The sequence below is a fragment of the Poecilia reticulata genome, chromosome 13 (genome assembly GCF_904066995.2).
Source record: "Poecilia reticulata chromosome 13, P_reticulata-male-v2, whole genome shotgun sequence".
NCBI classification, from domain to species: domain Eukaryota; kingdom Metazoa; phylum Chordata; class Actinopteri; order Cyprinodontiformes; family Poeciliidae; genus Poecilia; species Poecilia reticulata.
Window position 1 is genome coordinate 26,247,269 of NC_088842.1, and position 24,161 is coordinate 26,271,429.

The window sequence follows — 24,161 nt, forward strand, 5'->3', positions numbered from 1 at the left end:
CAATACAATCTTCCGTTAGCCTCATTACACAGAGAAGCTCAATCCAAAAGAAATACTGTATTTAGCAACCCAGCCTTTCCAGCTAAAGCAATAATATTTTTTACTTTGTCCTCAGTCAGTTGAAAGTACAGACACAACACCATAAAAATACAATTTTATTGCAAATTGCCTTAGTAGGATTTATATACATTGTTCTCTATAAAATAACATTTTTGGCTTTTAGCCCTTCTCATACAATGTCAGGTTAGTTATTTTAGTTTTTCCTCTGAATCAAAGAAACCATCATGGAAAACTGCTGTTTGTACTTATTCAGGTAATCTCTGTCTAACATTAAAATTTCCTTAATCTAAAATGGTGAAGTGTGGTTAAAAAACAAAAACGTTGTGGTTACTTTTTGTAGAAAGTGATAGGATTTTCATAAACATATAGAAAAGGAAAAGGATGTGTAGAGCTGGAAATTGTATAATCCTTTTGAGACTGGAACTGTGTTAGGATGATAGAAGTCCACCTGAGTCTTGGCCATCCTCAGATAAGCCAGTGGCATCCGCCTTTGGGGATAACTAATCTGAATTTAACCTAACTGAAGATGCCAAAATAGTTATTTACTGTAGAAAAGATAAAAAATATTATCTACACTTGTCAAACATAAATTCCCCTTTAAAAAATCCTGAACTGTGACAAAGTTTTAGTGATTTTTAGATAACTGGCTTGCTTTGCTTTTGTTGTATTTGGTTTAACCATGATCTCAAATTATCTTTTGCCAGTGGAAACAGAATTTGAATTAAAAAGTCGGAATTTCAGAGCCATTTATTCTTTGTTGATTTTGATTATTTTGGCTTAAAGCTATTGAGAACTCCACATTTCGGTACCCAGCAAATAGTAGATTAGATATGATAAATTAAAAATATATATTTTATATCTATCTGCTATGTTGAATTGTTTGGTGCTCCTTTAACTTGAAATGCTACATCAGTGCAGTGTGACTTTTGGATGATCAGCCTATTCCACTGCAAAGATGAACTCTGGTTCCTTTACAGAAGCCTATGACATGTTGGTATAGTTGGATCTGGCATCATTCTCCTCTAGATGCTGGGCAGTTTGCAAATCATAAATATTCCACATGATCGGACTGACCATTACATGGTTACACAATGACGTTTTTGTAGAAAAAAAAAATTTGTTTTAGCTGTAATAATAAACGTGTGTAAGCAATAGACTTGAAATTTGTGTTTGATAAATCTTTGTAATCAACTGCACTTGTGCAACTAAATTACTTATTATATATATATATATATATATATATATATATATATATATATATATTTTTTTTTTTTTTTTTTTTTTTGGATTATAGTCTCACTTGTTATTGAGATACATCCATACCTCTGGTTTCTGCAGTTGTTGTGTAAGGCAGGCAATACCTTAAAGAAATGTTTTATTGACATCCTTTTTGAACGCTACAGGAATGTGAATGTCAGTTTGTTTTTCTGTTGACTCACAGACATATTCCATCCTCACACTGCACGGCACTTCCTGTGATTGTTTGGTTTTTATTCTGCAAAGCAAACCTGTTTGTGCTAAGGTGCTGAAAGTTTAGTTCAACTTACTTAAGGTTGTTGTCACTCTAGGGAAATCAGACATGTTTTGAACGTTTTTCATTGTGAACCAAAAATATTTTTGGATGGGAAACCCAAACAGAATTTTAAAGGATCCATCATTTCTAAAAAGTTGAGTTCACTGACACTGCATGCATCAAGACATTGGATGCAAAGATGTTTTTGGGTTTTTTAGCTACGCAGCTCCATATTTATCATAATTTTTAGTAAGTCGATGCATCTGTGCTGTGCTTATTTCTGAGTATACAAATAAAGACTACATTTTCTGTAACCTCCATCAAGAACAATCTAAAAAAATTTCAAAACAAACCAAATGGGTAGAGAATTTAATCTGATACTTGAGAGGATAATCGCCTCAACTGACTACACTCAATGTTCAGCTCATCTTTCCTTTTGCAGGACCTGCATTGTATGTGTTCAGTAAGAAGTTCCTCTCTTATCAGGCAGAGAATAGGAAGCCAGATCGAGGAACAGGTGCTGTTTGTCGCCTTGTTTGCAGCCTTGAATACTGCTTTTGTGTGCCGATCGGAGCTGAGAACAGAATATGTGACCCACTGAATAATTACTCTCTGAGAGTGCTGACTTGCAGTTGGTTGAGCCTTTCTTTAAAACAAAGTAAAGTCAACCAGTTTGAGCAATTCAGTTAAGTTTGCTCAAACTGGTTGAACAAACTTAACCTAACAAACCTAGCAAACCTAACATCAATTAGTTTTGATGTTTTTGCACACCATCAATTCCTCCATTTGTTGCATGAGTGTGGCATTTAAGAGTCCATCAGCATTGCTGGAATTAACCTTCAGCTGGTTTGCGCTAACATTAGGAACTTATGTGCATCCATTATTCATGATGCTCTGCTCTGCCGGTGCAGATCTAACTGTGTCTCACCATGGAAACAGCCCTCTGGCTCCACCAGGGGGTATTGGTTTCAGCAGCCATGTCCTTCTGTCCCCAGCTCTCTTTCTAGTTCAAGTGGCCTGATCTGCCCAACATGAAGAAACAAAGTTAAGACGCTAAAACATCAGACACCAAATCTGGCTTCTACCTAAGCAGAAGTTCAGATAAGTTGAAGTTACAGTTTTTTTTGTTTGTTTTTTTAAAAGTTGAATCACAAAGCAAAGCTCTCTTTTTACCTTTCCATCAATGTTCAAACCCTCTCATTTGGCCATGAAATATAAATCACAAACAACAGGAGGATCAGATACAAGCTAGTAAAATGCTTTTTTTTTTTTTGTAGAGTGGCTGGACTCAGCATAAGAGATAAAAAGAAGAGCTCTAAAGGGAGCAGTCACTGCACCTCCAATTCAAAAGGTCTTGTACTTGTAGGAGATGCCAATAGGATGTCTGTATATGTCTTTCAGATCCTACTTAAAGGCGTATACATCACTTTTGGCCTAGAAATGTCTCGAGAAAGTCTTTGGATTGAGGAATATTTTTTGTTGGACCAACAGAACCAAAAATCCAGATAGATGGACTGACCAATATAATAATAATCAGAATCCATCATTTTTCCTGAAGGATTGCAGAACAGCAACAGTCCTGTTACATAAAATGGACAAATCTGTTTCATCAAACCAGTTAGGTCCACCATGCCTCCACCTGCACTACAGCCTTTACCACTTTTCATCTTTCTCTGGTTCACACACCTGGATGAAATCAATGGTTCATAACCGGCCCTTTACAAGGTTGCCTTTCTAAAATCTAATGTCACCTTGCAAAAGAACAAAAGAAATATTCCAGAATTAATATACAATTATTTAAAAAATAAGTCAGTAAAACAACTGACTACAGTGAAATCTATGTAAGTAGTGACTGTACTTGATTGAACAGGTGTGTTTTGAGCTGTTATTCAAATGAGGGAAGAGAGTCTATATTCCTAATGACTAGAGCAAGGGAGTTCCAGAGCCAAGGAGCACAGCGGATGAAAACTCTGTTCCCCGTAGCGACAAGATGGCCAGCAGGAACCGTCAGATGAGTGGCAGACAAAGATCTGTGAGAGAGCACGAATCAGTGGCGATGCAAAGCAGGTCACACAAAAAAGGAGTTAAAATTAAAATGGTAAAGTTGACCCAAGCTTACAGGAGAAACCATGACCAAGACAGTCACAAAGGAGGATACGTTAAAAGAATGAATTGGGTTTGGAGGAAATGTAGAGCAGGGTGTCATCTGCGTAACAATAAAAATTGATATTACTTTTGTGGAATATGTGGCCAAGAGGGAGCATGAAAATAATGAATACAAGCGACCCTACTGCAAAACCCTGAGACACGCATGCAGAAACTGTAAAAATATAAAGCTTAAAGACTGGGATGTATGTTGGATAAACTGCATGCAGCTTAGAATGTGAGAGGTGAACCAGGTGAGAGGAGTATGACGTGTCAATGGATGATAATCTATTATGGAGGATATTATGCGAAATGGTATTTCAGCTGCCATCAAACGGCCATTCACTGGTGATCTATAATAAAGCAGTTTCTGTCAAACCACACTGAAATTGCCCATAAAACTTGTGCTTATTGAGGTGTGAGAAGAGTTTGGAGCTAACAACTTTCTGAAGGAGTCTTGAAACAAAAGGAACATTTGATACTGGGCGAAGATTATCAAAGTTATTTGAATCTGAACTGAACCAGGCTTTTGAGAATGGTAATGTTTTCAGAGATGAAGGAACAATTTCAGAGTTAAGAGAAACGTTTATAATAGTGGTTATGAGAGCAACCACTGAAGGAAGACAAGCTTTAACTAACACTGTTGGGAGAAGGTCAAGCTGGCAGGTGGACGATTTTGATTTTTGAATGATACTTGATACATTAATTATGAAAGGAGGAAGAGTGAAACTTGGAAATATCCGACAGAAAGACAGCAAGGAGAACAGAAAGTCAACTTCAGAGTTACCTGTTCCGAGAGGGGTACTTTTTTGGTCGATATCAAACATTTTCAAAGTGAAAGTCAGCAGAGGTACATATGGGAGGGAAATCAACAGAGAAAGAGAAAATGAAGACTTTGAGTTACCTTCACTAAAACTGATTAAGCAAGTAGTATGCAGATTTAGCTGAGACAGAAAAATTCTTATAAAACAAAATATGATTGTTATTCCAACTGATGTCTGGTTTCCTTCATCAGACATCAGTTGGCTTCCTTTGACTTTGATATGATGCAGGTTGAGCATAAGCCGTGGAAATGAGCGAGAAAAAGAGACAGACCAGAGTTTGAGAGGAGAAAATGTACTAAGAAGGTTTTGGAGGTAAGGAGTTCAGGCAATATCAGCACAACATAGATTTCAACCTAGCCGGTTGCGTAAAAATCAGTGAAATGAAAGTTTGCTTTGAGGAAGATAAACAGATTTGTTCCATTTCAAGTTCTGAAGACAATCATTTTCCTGGTCACTGCTTGATTTAAGCCACAGCATCCATTCATCATGGCTTGTGGGCCGTCAGAGACACATACTGTTCAGAATAACCACATTGCGGCTGAAACTTATGAGGTTGAATCTCATGCAGCTGGAATACTTACTCTGACTGTAAAAAAAAAGAAAGGGGATAGAATGTCTTCGTCTTTCATGAACACAACGCGTTCATGTAAACCTCTGGTTCAGACCCTTAAGTATCCAGTCATTTGGCTTCATTTAGAGAATCAGATAAAAATGTGTTATATGTTATATATTGTATATATTTTATATAACTATTATTTAACATTTCCTCAGTAACTTTATGTAATTTTACCTTATTAAAATTATTTTTTTACAAATATTTTTTATGCTGTGTAGTTTGGTTATGAAGCACTTTGGTTTACATCAATAATTTTTATATATGCAATACAAATGAAATTGAGTCTAGCTTTAGTAAATTAAAATGCACAGATGTCGTAAAAAGCAAAGATTATAAAAGAGAATCCCATTTTATGCTAATGTGTTGCTGCTGCATGTCCTAAATCACTGCTTTGTACTTTTAGATTTTAATATTTTAAAAATGTGTGACTCCAGAAGTTGACAAATGACATTGACTGAAATCTGACTTGTCACTAGGGGGCACACTTTAACTGTATCATAATAAAGTCAAAACGACCCTTCTCAGCTACTTGGACCATTTCCTTTCAGGTATTGAGCGATTTCATTACTTTGTATCCACAAAAACTTAAAAAGGCAAATTTCTAATAAACATGGCACGACAATTATGTTTAATTAGAAAGGTTTTCCTTTCAAGTCTTTCCTCCTTCCTCTCTACAGGTTGCAATGATTCAGATTCTCATGCAGTTCTTATTCTTCTTACGAGTTTTTATTTGGAACATGTTTTCTTTTTGGCTTCTTTTTGTCTTTGTCAAACTTTATTGAACGTGTGTGTGTGTGTGTGTGTGTTCAGTGAAGTTTAAAAATAATTTTGATAATTTTGTACCTAATTTCCCCCAGCAGCATAAAGAAAAGTGTGTGTGTGTCCATTTTGTTTCCCCCTGCTTGAGTTTCCTCCTAAAACTGAAAACGCCTTCATGTTACGGACATACACTGGCTGTTTGTCTTGCTGATGTCTCTCAGACTAGGAAAAACTGGTTCATGATGTAGGTGTGTCCACTTAGCGGTTTAAAAGGAAGAGAAAAAAGTCAATGTAGAGTAAGCTGCAGTCTTTGCAAAGCTTTCTCTGGGTTTATGGCTTCAGTTCTGCTTAGAAAAAGAACATTACAGGCCTAAAGAATGAAGACAAGTTTTGGAAATAAAGATGTTTCTATTTGGTTGTCAAACCTTTTAAGAGAAGGGATGTGTTTTCCAAGGAGTAGAACATGTCTGTTTGGATTTTTGATGTGTGGACTCAAGACAAATACAGGATATTTATTCAGGACGGCCTCCTGAGCTTACAGTAGGCCGGGATGTTGGAGCTGTCAGAGCAGTTTCTCTTTATCCTTTTCCCACCCTCTTTAGTCATGACTTTGCCCCTCTCCTCTCTGCCTCTTGCCTTTTTTGCTGAAAAGAGGAGGGGCTCCTCAAGTAATCCAATAACTACCCGGTGCATGAATGTTACTGTTGCTGGACTTCCCTGACAAGTGCAGAGGTTAAAACGTATCAAGAGGCTGAAACTGAGGAGGTTGGCTGCATCTCTAAAGTCAAGATTATAGTTGGCAGAAGAAAAGTAAGTGGAACATCGGCACTGGTGTCTAGTGGAAAAACGTTGAAGCTGCTTCCAATGAGTCTATTAAAAGTCCTGAAGAAGAACCTTTGGGCTTCCCGTCGTTCAGCATGTCTTTAGAAGAAAATCCTGTGAAAGACACAGCTGAGATGGAAGCAAGTCGTTCCAAGGAAGTGGGTGAAGTCTTCCTGAGCCACATTGCCAGTTCACCCCTGGATCCATTCCCACCCAAAGATTTCAGAGGGAAGTTTAAAAAGATGCGTCAGAAGAAGAGGCCCACCATTCTTGAAAGTAGGTCCTATTCCAAACTGTAAGATTTCTGTTTTTCAATTGGTAAAAATGTAGAGGGTAAAAATAATGAAGAAGTGCCTTACTGGTACTTCTGTTGTTATTTGCATCACTTTGGGAAATTCCTCACCTCCCTATAGTACGTGTCATCTTTACACAGGAATCTGGTGGGTTGTTAATAATGGACTCAGACACTGATGCAATACAGTGCACATTTTCTATGTAGTTTGCCTCACTGTCACAAGTTAGCCCTATATCGTACTATACTTCCCCAAATTTCTGACCATATCCACCTTCTAGTGAATATGAGTCGCAAAAACAAGCAGTGACTTGAATTAAAAAGATCACACTTAACGAGGAAGATAATGTAACGAGGAGGAGCAGAGAGGGAAGGGAGTAAAAAGTTTCAACTTGATAACCACAGAAATGGCTCAACCGGACAGACATACCTTACATTCCTCAACTTCATCAGAGCTTGATAATACTTTTAATAAGTACTTAATGTGTTCGTGGCTTTGCTCACTTACATTAAACTGGAAAAAGATATTTACGATATTTTTTTATAGTCTGCAAACTATATTTAACGTACTGACATGATGTTTTAAGTGTACAACAGATGGCGGAAAAAGGTGTCATTACAGTATGTTACTATGAGAGTGCTGCTGTGGAGGTTCAGCTTCTTAATATCTGACACTGATCCGCTACTTCACCAAATGTTGCTTTCTCTGTTTTGTTGTAGTGACAGGTGTAGATAAATCTGAATAAGGTTTTACATCATATCCATTGACTGAATTTCCTCACAGCTGCATCTCTTTTTGATAAACAGTCACTTCAAATAAAATGTTGTTGTACAAAAGGGTTAATGCTGCTTTTTAAGTGATGTGAAAACATTTATGGTACTCTCCTGTTTAGAATCATGTGTATTTTTGCGATAAAACTTAAATGTTTGCACTTCATCCGGGAGGGACTCGGAGTAGAGCCGCTGCTCCTCCACGTGTAGAGGAGCCAGTTGAGGTGGCTCAGGCATCTGGTAAGGATGCCTCCTGGACGCCTCCCTGGTGAGGTGTTCCGGGCACGTCCCACCGGGAGGAGGTCTCGGGGAAGACCCAGGACACGATGGAGGGACTATGTCTCTCGGCTGGCCTGGGAACGCCTTGGGGTTCCCCCAAAGGACATGGAAGAAGTAGCTGGGGAGAGGGAAGTCTGGGCCTCCCTTCTGAAGCTGCTGCCCCTGCGACCCGACCACGGATAAGCGGAAGAAAATGGATGGATGGATGGATGGATGGATGGATGGATGGATGGATGGATGGATGGATGGATGGATGGATGGATGGATGGATGGATGGATGGATGGATGGATGGATGGATGGATGGATGGATGGATGGATGGATGGATGGATGGATGGATGGATGGATGGATGTTTACACTTCTAGTCAGCATCCAGCACTTATGTACCAAGTCAAAAGTCTTTGGTACATATGCATCTCACTCTGATCAGAATCTTTTCAAAAGACAATATTTGCTGAGTTGCACATATTTTATCTGTTTTGATATGCAATTTGTTGATAATTTGGTTCATAACATATGCCTTTGCGGTTCTAATTGTGTGGGTAAAATTTACAGAAAGGGCTGTTGTTCTCTTTCCTGAACTGTTCGGTTTTAAAAGATGTATTTATTACATCATTGTTCTGTACTGTGCTCACGTTTTCCACATAGCTGTTGCTAGTCTCATGTCATGAATTTTTGTCTTGGTCCAGGTTAACCTGGTCTTTAGTGCTGATATGAATAGGAGTCTAGAATCTGAGTGTCTCTGATCTAGGCAATGGAAAGTCAGGTTTTTTCCCATAGTGAGCTGCCAAGCGCTAAGGTTTTCTCTAGGGACATAACTCAGAGATTTGGCTGATGTTTAAGAGGTTAAATACTCAGATTTTTGTACAGAGGTTCTCATTCATCTAACCAGATGAGTCAGGCACATCAGATTATCAATGAAAAAGCAGTCATAGAAGTGAACTCTGTGTGTTTAAAGAATCCAACAGACTGTTTCGTCCAGTAATGAGAGGTTTAGTTTGCCATTATAAGGAAAGCATTTCCCGATGATTAGTAAAATTTGCTTAGAGGGAAAGGAACATGCTCTGGCTTCCACTTCAGGAAGGAGTCAAACTATTTCTCCAACAACCACATCATTCAAATAGAATGAGCTGGTTTAAGAATTTATTAAGATTTTGATACAGAACATCAAATTTACATAATGTTCATTATGCAAAAATATTTGTAGTATGGGGAAATGTCTGCTGAGAGGTCAAAGTTGCCATCAAAATAAAATATTTTGGAGTAAACTGAGGTGTTTTACTGACGTCTATTCTAAAACTTTGCTAAATTATTCTGCTTACTTTGTAAAGGCGTCTGTGAAAACAGTAATAGGACAATAAGAGGACAGGTCTGTGTGTTATCGCAGGCCTTATAGGGCTTATTTTTACAGATTTATTTACTACCCCTGATATTTTGGGTATTGATATTTTTCAATACCGAGTCCATGATTTCTTTAGTTAATAAAATTTTATACTATTTACAAGGTTGAAAGTCCAATAGCATTAAGGTGTAGATATTCATGACACCACTGAGTCCTTGATTCTGCTGAGGAATTGTTTTATCTGGAGCAGGTAACTGAAGGAAGTGCTAAGCTAACGCTTCAGACTGTTTCTATATTTACCTAAATTCAATGACTGACATTTAAGCTCTCACTCCTACACCTATCAGTTATCGAGGGATTTGTTGAAACAGTCACATGGCCCAGATCCATGGGGAAATCTCCTTTTTGATTTAATTTCTTTTTAACAGCTCAAGAATACTTATTGGACGTAAAGATTCAATCAACAAAATAATGTTCAAGACCAAGAATACAAATTTGCACACAAAATGTACACTAAAGTCAGAATTTATCCCATATTAAAAAATCAGTGGGGGGACACAATTTAAAGTGCAGTTATCATAAACTATGATCAAAATTAGAACTATTTTACAGATGGATTTAAAAATGTGACCTCTATCAGGGAAACTGCAGCAGATTATTTTTCTTTGTTAGTCAATGTTTGTACATTTATCTACACTGTGAAAACAAAATCTACACAAATAAGTGTTTATGTTTGTAGTCCCATCATGGGAGGAACATAAAAATGAGTCAAAAACACATGAAGAAATCAGGATTGTTTGGTGAAATCATGACTCGTGCATCTCTGTTAAAGAAATATGAGGAATAATATTATTCTGCTTGGCTCATATTTCCCAGTAGAAGGCTAGCAGGCATTGTTTATTAAAATCGTGACGACTGAGTGCTGAAATTTGTGCTCAACAAACTGTGCCAGCATCAGTGAAAGCTTCTACATCACAGAGCGTTATGTAATCAAGGTCAAGTGGCTGTCACTTGATGGACAGACAGAGCTCTGATAGGATTACGCTAAGAGCGCAGAGAGGCAGCGTGGATGGGCTACTGAAGGATGTTTTCATCGTACATTTAGGTCAAGACATCTGCTTTCATGATTATTTATTTTAATACGCCTGCCATTTTCTAAAAGAAGATTAAGCTTTGTTTTTGTGGCACAACTTTACATATTATCTATAAGTTATATTTGTATGAACATCGAAAGTGATAAAATGATAAGTTATTAAAGAATGTTTGCATTTGGTGCTGTTTTTGAAATCAGGTTTATGAAAGCGGCTAACATCAGTATAAGACAACAAAATAAAAACAACAACACATATATTTTTATTTATAGATAAGGCAGAATCAGGGGGTATTTTTAATCTTGATATGTTACGTCATAATGGAAACAAGTAATGAATTATTAACACATTATTATTTAAGTTATTATCATTTTAAAGATGTATTATGTATTGGATGGGCTTTTTGTGTATTAATGCTGAATGACTCTTTGACAAGACACAGAGCAGCTTTAACTCCTCTTTCCCCTATTAAATGATAACATATATATATATATATATATATATATATATATATATATATATATATATATATATATATATATATATATATATATATATATATATGTGACCTCTTATGGTTTTATATATATATATATATATAACCATAAAGTTTGCCATGTTCTAATTCAGCAGATAAGTTCAGCACTGTCTGCATTTAATCAGGCCAGTAAAGTCTGCTAATAAATAAATTATGAAAATGTTATGCCATTATACTGAATATTATCTTGCATGAAAAAGTAGCAAGAATATGTGGCCCTATATTTTTGTCCTATTTCTGTTAGATTTATTGAGTAAAACTATTGAGCCAAATTTTAAGTTACTAATTTGTGCTCTGAACTTGTGAAAGATATCATAAAAGAATAGAAATGGGGCATATCAGATTCAGTTTCTGTACCAGTTCAGATACAGACGTCGCTCTTGGAGCAGATGCTGGACTGAGGCTTCTGATCCATCCCGCAGTCCAGACATCTGTGTAGCCAGGGGTTATATTTAGATTTATTTTGTTCTAGAACAGTGTTTCTTAACCTTTTTTGGCCCAGCGCCCCCCCAGCCTTTATCCAGGTCCCTCACCGCCCCCCACCAAAGAATTTGCAGGCTACTTTGCACTGACCATTATTTTATCATTAATATTACTATCACTATTGTAGATGTTTTGATTTTTATGCTTGTTTCTGTATTTATCATCAAAAATAATTTCCCAGAGAACAAAAAAGCCATGGGAATAGATATTATTTTCACAAGCGTCTATGAAAAATTTAATGAACATTCAAGTTAAAATTCGTAGGCCTAACAGCAGCCAATCAGAGTGGAAACAATATTCTTATTCTTTGCCATTTTCTAGTTGTTAAATATTCCACCAAATGACCAGACAAAAGATGTTCAACATGCCAGTTAAAACTTTGAATTATTTGCAAACGACTGAGCTCTGCAACATTAAAACATGGACAGAACTGTAACTACATTAATCATAATTCTTCTTCTCTTCAGTGTTTCAGTCGGTTTCTGTGCTGCCTTCAGGAGAATGGGACATCAGAGTATCATCCATAAAACTTCACCCACATGGCATTTATTGTGCAAACCAGAGTTTTCAGTGGAAAAACAAAAGTTTCAGGTCCTTTTAATGCCATACAAATATGAGACAGAAACATGGATTATGTCTTTATATCAACATGTCTATTGATTTATAGATTAATAGATTTACTGGACAGAAATTACAAAGAACAAACCTGGTTCTTAATCAAATCCTAATGAGTCAAATTGAAAGTGTCATGGAGTCATCAGCCTCATGACATTAACACTGACATGAAAAATAATATTGAAGAAATAAATATATCAATTCTAATTAAAAACATAAATAAGTGATCAGTTCTTTACTGTTATGGTCTGTAAGATATATTTATTCTCAGTACTAGATGTGGTCTCAACAAACCCATGGCATTTCAACAATATTATTTTACCTTGTATGTGGAAATAGTATCTGTTTATTCTTGCCCTACAGTCTCTGTATTAATTATTGCTCAAAAGGTCTTGCTATAACAGTTTATTCCTCTGTATTTACTTTAGTTTCTTAGTTTATTCTTGCATTTTGTTCTTCATTCATTTCCATTTAGTTTCATTTGATTAGTTTTATCCTCTCTTGGTTTATTGCTATGTCCACTTTAGTTTCTTTCCTGTTGCTAGATTTATTTGATCGTTTATTGACGCTCACCATCAGTAATCTCATCACCTGCTGCGCCGCCTAATCAACACATGATCTGTTTCACATCATGTGTTGGTTTTTTCACTGTTCAGCGTCGGATTCTGTTTTTATGCCATAATTCACATCTAGTTCGTCGCTCCGTTTTATGTCCCGCTTCTCCTGTGTCAGAGTTTTGCGCAATGTGCGCGTCTTTTTTTAAGCCCCTAAGGTGCAGAGCGGTCGGGAAGAGTGTCGATGGGGAAAAGGCAGACTGACATAAACCTTTTAAAACAACGGAAACAATTTCTGCATTCTGATTATTGAAATTTAAAAGTGCTGTGTTGTTCTATCACCCCCGTTTCATACCGGACAGCACCGGTGTTGAAATAAATAAATAAAATGACGGTTTCACCCATGAAGGGATTTCTTGATTTCTTGATTTAAATGGGTTAATTTTTCAGAGGGATACACAGTGACGGTATCGTGATTTTAGCTAACAGTAGCAGGAGAACGGAGCTGCGCCAAGAAGCTAACAGAAGCTAACAAACACTGAATAGAAGAAGAGCTGCCATCGATACAAGCATGGTTTATTGTTACACAATACAGTTTTACCAAGTTGCTCAAAGTCTAAACTGGCATTGTTGTGCATTTAAGGTGTAAAATTTACCTTCGACCAAACGCCCCCCAAAGGCATCCTAGCGCCCCCCTTTTGTAAAAATGTCCGCCAGCGCCCCCTGCCGTCCTCTGAACGCCCCCTGGGGGGCGGTACCGCCCACGTTGAGAACCGCTATTCTAGAAGTAAGGCAAAAAAATGTTGTCCACTTAAATGTATGGGGATTACATTATAATCTGAGAAATTTACCATTAGATGTGTTTTTTTATTTTTTTATTTGGCTAGTTAACTTTGAGCCTGGTACATAAGCCCACTGTAGACAGTATGACTGCTATGTAGGGATTTTATGTTGAAAGTTGTGGTCTTTCAGATGTTTTTTTTTAACAATGTTTACATCCTAGTAAAATTAGAGTTGAAAGCAGCTGCCTTCTTATACTTCTATTGTAGTCCATTGTGCCTCCTCCACCCATACCCTTAGTCTCATCACTCTGTAAATGGATTTAGCAGCTCTGCACCATTCTGTGAATACAATACAATCTTCAGGGCATGAATACATTGCTCTGAAGATTGTGTAATTATAAGAAAATGTTAATGCAAACATGGTGTTGACCAAGTTTGCTGTAGTACATCTGACATGGCTTTGTGGTTTAAAATCAAAAAAGGTGTTCAGCCGTTAAATCAAGGCTAAACACCCACCTGCGTGGAGCTGCCTTTGATCGAAATGGGTGGAACACTGATCCACATATTTGATCTATATGTGGGTGATTTTGATGATGACATTTTTACAAAATGTTTATTGCTTGCTTCATGGTGGTAATCTGATGTTTTTATTATGTAAAGCACTCAGCAACTGCTTTGTTGCCAAAATGTGCTGACTGACCATCAGTTGAAAATACCCTGACTTGCTCACGTGGTAAAAAAAAAACTAGTAACTATTCAACACAGGGATAGTCTTTATTTGTACAGACACATTAATTAAACAATATTTCTTAAATATGGTGCCGTGAGGATGGATCATATCCAAGACCTTCAGTTTCCTCCTGCTCTGATGCACTTTATCTGAATTCCACGTGAGTTTACCGATCCCTTCCGTTTCCTATAATGTCTCATTACACGCCTTCCCATACGCCTTAATTTCTTCAAAGTTGACGACCTGTAAGACTGTGCCAGTCACGCTATAATAACCAAATGCATTGCTGTCATCATCACCAGGCCCTGCGCTCAGAGAAAACAGTAGTTATTATTAACCGCGCTCCACTAAGAGGATTGCTTCCTGCACTCTCAGCCTCCGCGCAGTTATTTAAAGGCAGCTTGTGTTGCCGCCCACTGCCTGCCAAAGCTTTGGAGGGACAGAGAGATGTTGAGAGAGTGAGGAGGGAGGGGAGAAGAGGGATAGTAATGGGACTTATAGCCAAGGACAGGACCAGATAGGAGTGGGAAAGTAAGGCAGTGTTCGGGTGTTTTCTTCTGGGTCTCGTCAGCGCAGCGCTGTGTGCGTCACAGAGAGGTGACAGCCACGCTGCTCCCAGCTCAACCGCCGCCGCTGCTGCTGATTCTGCTGAAGGGGAAGAAAAGGGGGGAAAGGAGGAAGCTGCAACCATGACCAGCCAGCAGGACTCGGGCTTCTTTGAAATCAGCATCAAGTCCCTGTTGAAATCACTGAGTGGAAGTGAGTAGCAGCTTGTCTCTTGTTGTTGTGTTCAGCAAACGGAGATGGCTGACTGAGACTGCAACTCTGCTGCAAGTCTAACTTTAGAGCTCAGTGTTGTTGTGGTCTGTGACATGACATGCTTTTTGCTTCTTGAGGGTTGAATGAAAGTACCCTTGTGCTGCAAAGTTGGAAAAGAATTACCAAAATACTTCTTGTAACAAGAGTTCATCATTCTAAACAACTTGCATTTTTTGGGGAGCAGTTCTTATAGTTACTGACAATAAGAAAAACGCTCAGAGTTGTTTTGTTTTTTTGCTTTACCTAAGCTAACTTTACTGATGGAGATTTTTCAGATGTCTGCTGAGAAATCACAGCTCAGCCCCTTGTCTGAGTTCCAATAGGTCTTATTTAATGCAAGGTTACGGTAATAGGATTAGAGGAGGTTCAGCTTGGTTGCATGTTCTGTCCAGAGCCAACGGCTTCACTGCCCTTCACTCAACCCACAAGGTTGGGATGGAATGTCTTCCTGCTTTGGATCAGTGCAATATTCTGCTAAAAGTGAAACATAAAAGCAACAATAGTACTCTCTGATGGCATTGAAACTAATCGCTTTCAGTATATACACTGCTCAAAAAAATAAAGGGAACACTTAAACAACACAATATAACTCCAAGTAAATCAAACTTCTGTGAAATCAAACTGTCCACTTAGGAACCAACACTGATTGACAACGAGGACCCTCGTCGGGTCAATCAGTATTGCTTCCTAAGTGGACAGTTTGATTTTACAGAAGTTTGATTTACTTGGAGTTATATTGTTTTGTTTAAGTGTTCTCTTTATTTTTTTGAGCAGTATATATACTGCTCAAAAAAATAAAGGGAACACTTCAGTGTTCACTTAAATGTTAAAGTGTTCCCTTTATTTTTTTGAACAGTGTATATATAAAAAAAAATCAGTGAATGTGTGAACTGGGATATAGTAAAGTGTAGAATAGGAAGTGCAACGAATCCATATTTCAGTTAAATTAGCTTGAAATGAGATACCATAAAGCAAAGTGTCCACATGCTCAACTTTGAACCCTCTCCTGATGAAATTGCATAATCCTCACTGTGGGTCGCTTTAGTACAGTGATAAAGGCCCAGGCGTAGCAGTACATCTGCATTTGATATTTTCAGCTAATATCAGCTTTTACATAGTGTTGTATAACAGATTATAAAATGGAAAAACTAAGCAGTGAATGTCCAAGAATGTAAACCCCCCCCCCCCACAATTTATTGTTTTGTTCACAAAACAAAATAAAAAAAATTTTTGTTGCCCATTATGCAATATATTCAGGCTGAATTATGTTTTCTGCTATTCATTAGATACATTTGAGATTGGGATTCAGAATCTCTGAACCCTTTGGACACTGATCTTTAATAAGTCAGCGTGTTCAGCTCTGATAAAACAGTGACAGACAGCAGCACAGAGCCGGCATTGTGCAGCTGCTGCGTCAGGTCTGCTGTCCACACTGCCTGAAGGTCAGCTCCCTTTCAACCAATCAGAGCAGGAGCTGCTGGGATGAGCTATGACGGCACTCCTGCAAAAAGTAAACAAACACATTGTTTACACTCTCTCTCATAAAATACATATATTCTGCTTACAGGTGTGCAAAGGTGCAAGTTTAATTTGCTGATAATGTTAAACTTGCTTATTTTTCAACATTATTTAGCAGAACAGACTTTTTTTCATTTTAATTTCCCTTTGGGATCAAATAAAGTATTTCTGAATTGAAGTGAATAGATTTTTTTCTTCCTATAACTACATAATTACATGCAGAAACCTATTCTGCTAAGCAGGAAGTAAAATAAAGCCTTCTAAACGGTTGCTCACTTATATAATTGGACTGAAATGCTCTCTCAGCAGGCGGCCACTCGCAGCATGATGTCCACTCACCGAAGCACAACTAATGGTCAATAGTATGAGACCATCAGTTTAATCTGCTTTTCGCTGAGCTTTCCTTTCTCCTAGTTTTCAAAACTTAAGCCCTGAACTTCTGATAGGATATTTGTTTTATGATGTTTCAGCTGCCAGAAAAAAATTTATCATGTTTTTCTTAATCCATTTTTCAACAATTGAAGATGCACTGGGAGTTTGATAATTCAGAGAAAAATTATTTATCTAAATTCATCACATGAGGCCCATCTGGATGCATCTGGATGTTATTTTTGTAAGATAACCTGGTTTGCAAAATCTATGTACCTTTGTGGTTAAAATGTAAAAAAAAAAAAAAAAAAAAAAAAAATATATATATATATATATATATATATATATATATATATATATAGTTCAACAAGTATACATTTGCAATGCAAAGCATACTGTACTATACAACACTAATAAAGTAAAGAGTGTCTGAGCATTTTTACTCAATGAATCGATCAAATTTGACTTGTTTTGCATTTTAGAATAATGACTTAACCAAAGTGCTTTCCATCAGTGCAGTAATAAAAACTGTCTAGAGTAAAAACAGATAAAAACAAAAGAAAGTGACATTGGTGGAAACATAAAAGTGTCACAATGCTAAAAACAGGCCTAAACAAATGCATTTTTAGCTTAACTTTAAACTAAAATAGATCACTGAAGGTCCATAATTACAATTGACTGTTTCTGCAGTCTGAAACAAAGCCTTCTCAAAGAGTTGTCTAATACTGAGATGTGTGGTCCATTTAATAAAAAGTCAGGGAAATATAAATATCCACCCACATTGTTCTCAGACCAACATGAATGTAAATGGGATGATCCTCAAGACTACATTACTTTATATGTACATGTGTGTGCATGCGTGTATCCTTGTACCACATATAGACGACCATTATAACCATTTTTACCAATGAAGGGGGGTAATTTATGGAAAGTGAGGACATTTTTCTGCTCTTCTTTTTTTAAATGGGAAAGCTCTCTAGTAGTTATGTTTAGAGGCATGGTATAAATAAAGTTTTGGGTAAAGTTACGGTTACGAATGGTTAGAGTTAGGAAAAATGTCTGGATTAGGCACAAATGTAGTTCCTATTTGAGTCTGCGTATATATGTGTGTATTTTAGCATTTTTTTTCCAGCATTTGACTCACCTTTGAATCATCTCTTCAACAAATATCATGTTCTACGGACCCACTGTTCTGTCTGTCTGTCTATACACACAATTAAGAAGGCATTGGACTGAACCCACTGAAAACCTTCTGGTTAGTCCAACAAATATTGATTTCTGATCTCTTCCTGAATTAACACATTAGTATTGTTGTTTCTAAATGAATATGAACTTGTTTTCTTTGCATTATTTGAGCTCTGAAATCACTGCATGTTTTTCCATTATTTTGACCATTTCTCTTTTTCTGCAAATAAAAAAAAAAAAATGTTGCTCAGAATTTTGGAGACATGTTCTCAGTACTTCATAGAATAAAAGAACGATGTTCATTTTACTCAAACTTGTACCTACAAAAAGTAAAGTCAGAGAAGTTGATAATTTTAAGTGGTCTCTTAATTTTTTCCAGAGCTGTTTATATACTTGTTAGCTTGTTTGCATTGTTCTCTGAGGATCGCCACCATGCTCAGGGTGTTTCCAGCCCAGCGATGATGTAATGTATGCTGTGGCCGAGCTCCTTGTTTGTAGAGTCACATGTCACGTCTGAGACTTTGTACGGAGCAGCAGAAAAAGGCTTGAAATTCCCACAGATTGCTTTCTTTATATCTGATCTCAAATTATTAAAATGTTTTGTTGATTTTATTCTGCTGAACATGATTTGGCCTGTTATGAATTCAAAGTGCTGGGCAGAGACCCTCCATTCCTGTTACCTAAAATCATTTCCTTTATGACATACATCATCGTCATCATCATAAATTTAAAGGGATTGGTGGTGAATCAGTGCCTGATGAAGAATGGTGTTTACACTGCTCATCTGTGCCTCTTGCTTTACAATCGCAGATGTGGAGGGAAAGGGAAGACTGCTTTGTAAGTATAGTGTTTATGCCTGGACAAATATAGCCACACAGCTATGCCACCATAGCATGTTGGACCTCATCTCTGTGCAGCTAAAAATTCCCGCCTGACCTTCACTCTTGGAAGGCACTGACTGATCACAAGGTTTGAGAAAGCCAACTCAGAGGGAGCTCGGAGAGAGAGGGAGACAGATCTACAGTAGAGACTGCGTGCTTTCCCATTCCAAACACTTCTCCCTCTTTTTTAAACACACCCCGCTATTGCAAATTGCGCACCATGGAAACTATACCCAGGAGACCACAGCCAGCTGTCACACAAGACATGAAAGTTGGTGGATTCTGCTAGCCTTTGTCATGACTCAGGACGGTCCTAGATACTATGTCGTCATTCACCACAACGGACAGAATGGCGGTTTGCTGGAGTAAGGCCAGCGTGATCAGCTTCATCAAAGGTCTGGGTAGGTTCTGAGTTTTTCATGAATGAGCAAAGCGTGTTCTGAAAGCTGTAAAAGGTTGCCACGCATACTGGGCATTCCTTGGAAGGCTTCGACTGTTTCATGTCCTGCAAAGACCTGCTGGAAACGTGGTGGAACTAAAATGACTCTTTAGCTAGTTGTTTGCAGATTAGTCAGAACTCTAGAGTCTTAATTAGGTGCTAAAAATGGCATTACTGGCCTTTTCTCTGTCTTTCTGTTGATTACAATGGGTGACGTATGAAATTTAGTCTCCCTTTTCACTATGATGTGCACTTTCTTCCAGCTAAAAAAGATTAATGTAATGAAACAAATTTGTACAAAGGGGCCTCAAATAATTTGACCAATTTCTGTCCTGTGGTTTTTCTAAAGCTTTGACCTGCCAATAGCAATTTTAGCTGATTATGATTTCTTAAGAACTACAATGTAATCCCACCATTTTTGTTGTGAGCTGTGATCAATTATGTATTTATTTCAAAGCTAAGACAAATTACTGTGATGTTTAGCGTTTCATATTAGCAACATTAGCATATTAGATAAAAGTTTTCTAAAATCCAAGAAGCCTTTGAGGATTTTTTTGTCATAATGTTCCACAGTGAAAAAATTATTGAAAGCTCAAAAGTATAACAAGAAGAGCAAAATTGCTGTGTGTTATTCAGTCATCCTGTGATCCGCTGAAAGTCTTGCTCTCTCTGACAGCCAGAATCACAGAAATTTTGGCAGTGTCTTTTAGAAAACACAGTTGTCTTTTAAATAGCTTCTTATATTTTTGCTCTTCCTCGATTAACTCACCTTTGTGATGCAGAAACTTTAACTCTTCAACACTCAGTACACTCAGTGCAAATCAAAGTGCCAGCTTGACCTGGCAGCACTCGCGTAATATTTGTTCAGTGTTTGAAAATCCATCATATTTCTTAATTTCTGACTGGCTGTTCATCAGTTTTTTGTCTTGGTGAATCTCATTTTCTCTAAGTTTTAAAAAAAAAAATCATATTAATTTAACAATTAAGTGTGAAAAGTAAGTGTCTTAAGAAATATTCTGAACATTTCTTTGTCAGGTCTTAAATAAAATCAACACTTCACTTCCTCTTTTGTCCATTCAGTTATTTCATCCACATGTAAACATGTAATTTCCTAAGTTAAATGTCTCAGTTTGAGATGCTGGCACTGATTTCCGGACTATTTTAAGCTTTTTTCTGTCTGGAGGCAGTAGAGTGAAACACTGGGGTAAATCTTTAACTCATGAGGATAGCTTAAGTTCCAGGTTTTCTTTGTGTGAGTTTTGTCTGTCCTTTAGTTTTTGAATAGACTCAGTGAATGCAAGCAAGGATGAATTCGATTATTGTAAAAATTTAGAGAACAATTGTGCTGTACTTGGAAAAGTAAAAAAAACAAAAAAGCCCACAGGGAATGTAATTCTTTATTTGAAATAGAAATATAAATTACGTTCAGAGCAAATATAGGTTTTCAGTGTATTTGTCATGAAAAGATATTTCTAACCATTAAGGTATTATGGAATAAAAGGTATTACGGAATTTAGTAAAACTGAGAAAAAGTAGTCATATTAGTGTGTTGTCTGTTTTCCACTTGTTATCTGAGGAAACCTCAGCTGCCCCAGACATTGGAAAGCCATAGTTGATGGGATTTTATGACCTAAGTCAAGCCACCCCTGTTTAAACATTGTCTAAATCACAGCACTGCCTGAAGATGGTCACATGTTCAAGGCTCCCACTTCCTTGTAGGGCCGATGACATCGCTGGTACAAAATGAAAACACCAGCTGCTGACCATGGTGTTTTAATTTCCATATGGGCCCTGCTTTGTGTAACTGCAGGAATGAAAAGGCAGTCTAAGGGCAAACCAGTGCCCTTTTGACAGTCATGCTGTGGAATGCTCATCAAGTTGGGAACATTTTGTCCATGTTTGGGAAAATTCTCTCGAGCGCCTTGTTTGCTTATCTACTCTTCTGTATAGACTCGTGGCTAATCATGCCCCCTTCATTTGAGCTTTAGTTAACAATGTCCTTTATGACTAAGTAGTTTCTAAACCCATATGTGTGTGCTTGTGTCCTTTTCTCCAGCTTCACCAGTGGGGAACGGTTACAGTAAACCTCCCATACCTCCAGTCTGTTGTCCTCAGGGAGAGAAAGGTCCACCAGCCATGATGCCCATCACCATCGACCCGGAGAGCCGGCCTGGCGAGTACGTCCTCAAGAGCCTCTTCGCCAACTTCACCACCGTGTCTGAGCGCAAGATCCGCATCATCATGGCCGAGCCGCTGGTGAGTGAGAATGACGGCGTGAACGCTTGCTGCTCCTAAGGAGCCCAATTTGATTGTGGCCCAACTTTTCTTCATATCAAATATTTGAATTGATTTGAAGGAGGAAAAAAAATCTTCAAATGAAATAAAGAAAATATACTTTACTGCACAAAGGTCAGAACAAAACCTGCACGGCTGACAGCTAGCTGATGTAGATTATCAGTGCATTTTAACGTTGGCAACATTCTCAAAACTGACATTTAGCCAAACCTAACCAACTGTTTCAAACTACAGCAGGACACTTACATACATGGAGTTTAACTTCCATATTCACAATTCTGATGACATGTCCTCCAGAAATAGTTTTTCTATTATTTTTAACCAGGCTTATGCACTCATGACTCTGTATTCGCTCAGCGTACTGTGGACAAACCATTGCTGAATATGGAGGCTGTTAATCTGTGACCTCAGTCGGCATGGAAGTGTTAAATATGCAGGGAAAGTGTCTAGTTCTGTGTCTGTTTAATACTCCCTAGAGGAATGTAGAAAGGAGGATTCCTCTCTACATTCTTCTGACAAGATGAGTAATTAATATCAGCTCAATGTTACAGGCACACAGTAACTTCCTGCTAATATTATTGTTGAAGCCAGTATTTGATCTAAAACTCTTAGTGGTTTGTAGATGTCTTTAGCTAAAACACTTGTGTCTGTAAAAAACAAACACTATCCTTGTCCCTGAACAAAAGCAGAATTCTCCAGTGAAAGCATTTGCTAAAAAAACTAAAAGGTTCATCAGAGTTTGTGGCTTAGTGGCTTGACACAGTTGCAAGCGAGAGAGTAGGATATTGCCATCAGCCCACGCAATGTCAGTGTCACACACATCAGGCTTTCTGCTATTTGGATTAATCAGCAACTAAAGTGCTCTGAACTGCTGTTTGGCTGATGAAATTCTCCTGGGTCAGGTTAGAAAAAAGGCAAAGGAGGCAATTAGAAAGAAAAGTGGTTTGGATTTGATGGTAAATATGTCAAATCTTTACTATGTTTAGTTTACATTATTTACAGTGCCTTGCAAAAGGCATATTTACATATTACATGTTGATTTAATTTAACACACAGTGAAAAAAAAACAAATAAATGTGTCTTTTTATTCAGTGTAAGTAAACTTCTGGTTTCAGCTGTGTGACTTGCACTACTACCTGTAAGCAGACAGATGAATGAGTTCATAAGTGGTCCCATGTTGTTTTCTGACAGATTGGCAGATATCAATTGCTATCTTTTACAGCTGAGTTGTAAATAAGTAAATAATGTTTTTCATTTTAGGAAAAGCCATTAACAAAGTCACTACAGCGGGGAGAGGATCCTCAGTTTGACCAAGTAAGTGCAGAGAAATGCTTTTAACTGCCAGAAGTGCTTGTCTTATCAACATATTACTAAATTTAGTTATTTTTCACATGTTCACTACAACCTCCAAGCACTTGTGTTTAATGTGTTTCTGTGTGCTCTGTGGCAGATGTATTTTTCACATATAAATGTGACTATAAATGTGACTTTACGGCAGTGAACGGGTTGAAAGCTCTGCTCAGATCCCAAAAGGTCTTTCAGATTCACTCGGTGTTTACCTTGTGACTTGGCTCCAGCTCTGCACAAGGTGTGTCCTGCAGGTTTGTGGTTATGCAGAGAAGGCCTTTTTCACAGCCACAGAGGTGTGTTTGTGCTGCTGCGCGAGGCCATTCAGCCGCTCTACAGAGCCTGGATTCTTCTGGAGCCTGGTGCTGAATGAAGGGCTCGCTGTGTTGCCCCAGTCCAACCAGACTCTCCTCCCTTCCTGTGTGCCCAGCCTGTTCCTTCCTTTGCTGGGACCTCCCCCAACATTAAGGGAGGCTGCCCCGTGGGCACGGTCCCGTAGAGAACCAGCTTTGCCCAATAATCTTATTTCACTCCTTTCATTTAGTCTTAAATGTGCCCTAATTTAGTTTTGCTCCATTTAACTTTTAAGTGCTTCAATCCTAATGAGATGCAAATAAATCTGTGATGTGTGTTGGAGCTTTAGCTGAAATTGCTGCACAAATAAACAAAGGAAGCACTGATTGCTATCTCCTGCTTTGGTATGTTAACTGCTAAACAGTAATGTGCATTTGCACCGTCTATGTCTGGTTCCTCTAGTTGATAAGCGCCATGAGCTCACTGGCTGAGTATAGTCTTCCCTCCATCCTGCGCACTTTGTTTGACTGGTACAAAAGACAGAATGGACTCGAGGAAGAGCTGCACGAATACCGACCAAGAGCCAACACAAAGTCCAAAAAGTGAGAACATTAAACCAGATTAGTTTAAATAAGTGATTCCATTTGAAAAAGAAACACCAGTTTTTCTTTTTCTATGATCATAACATTTTTCTTTCCAACAGTGATGAGCAACAGAGAGATTATCTACTTGAAAGAAGAGATTTGGCCATTGACTTCATCTTCTCTCTTGTTCTTATAGAAGTTTTAAAACAGGTGA

The 24,161-nt window shown here is 37.8% G+C and overlaps 1 protein-coding gene across 4 annotated transcripts in view; it reads left to right on the top strand.

Annotated features, from left to right (window-relative positions):
* Positions 1-6,638: 6,638 nt before the first annotated feature.
* The window catches only part of frya (furry homolog a (Drosophila)), a 47,100-nt gene continuing 29,577 nt past the window's right edge, over positions 6,639-24,161 (top strand). Inside the window, exons 1-5 of one of the 4 annotated variants that reach the window (XM_081614409.1) lie at positions 6,639-7,015; positions 21,484-21,683; positions 22,983-23,036; positions 23,826-23,965; positions 24,067-24,157. In XM_081614409.1, the coding sequence (XP_081470535.1) occupies positions 6,835-7,015; positions 21,484-21,683; positions 22,983-23,036; positions 23,826-23,965; positions 24,067-24,157 (666 nt within the window). In that variant the 5' untranslated portion in view covers positions 6,639-6,834. Of the gene's footprint in view, positions 7,016-14,677; positions 14,976-21,483; positions 21,684-22,982; positions 23,037-23,825; positions 23,966-24,066; positions 24,158-24,161 lie in introns of those variants that run through there. The other 3 variants (XM_008426264.3, XM_008426270.3, XM_008426273.3) reach the window with 3 other exon arrangements.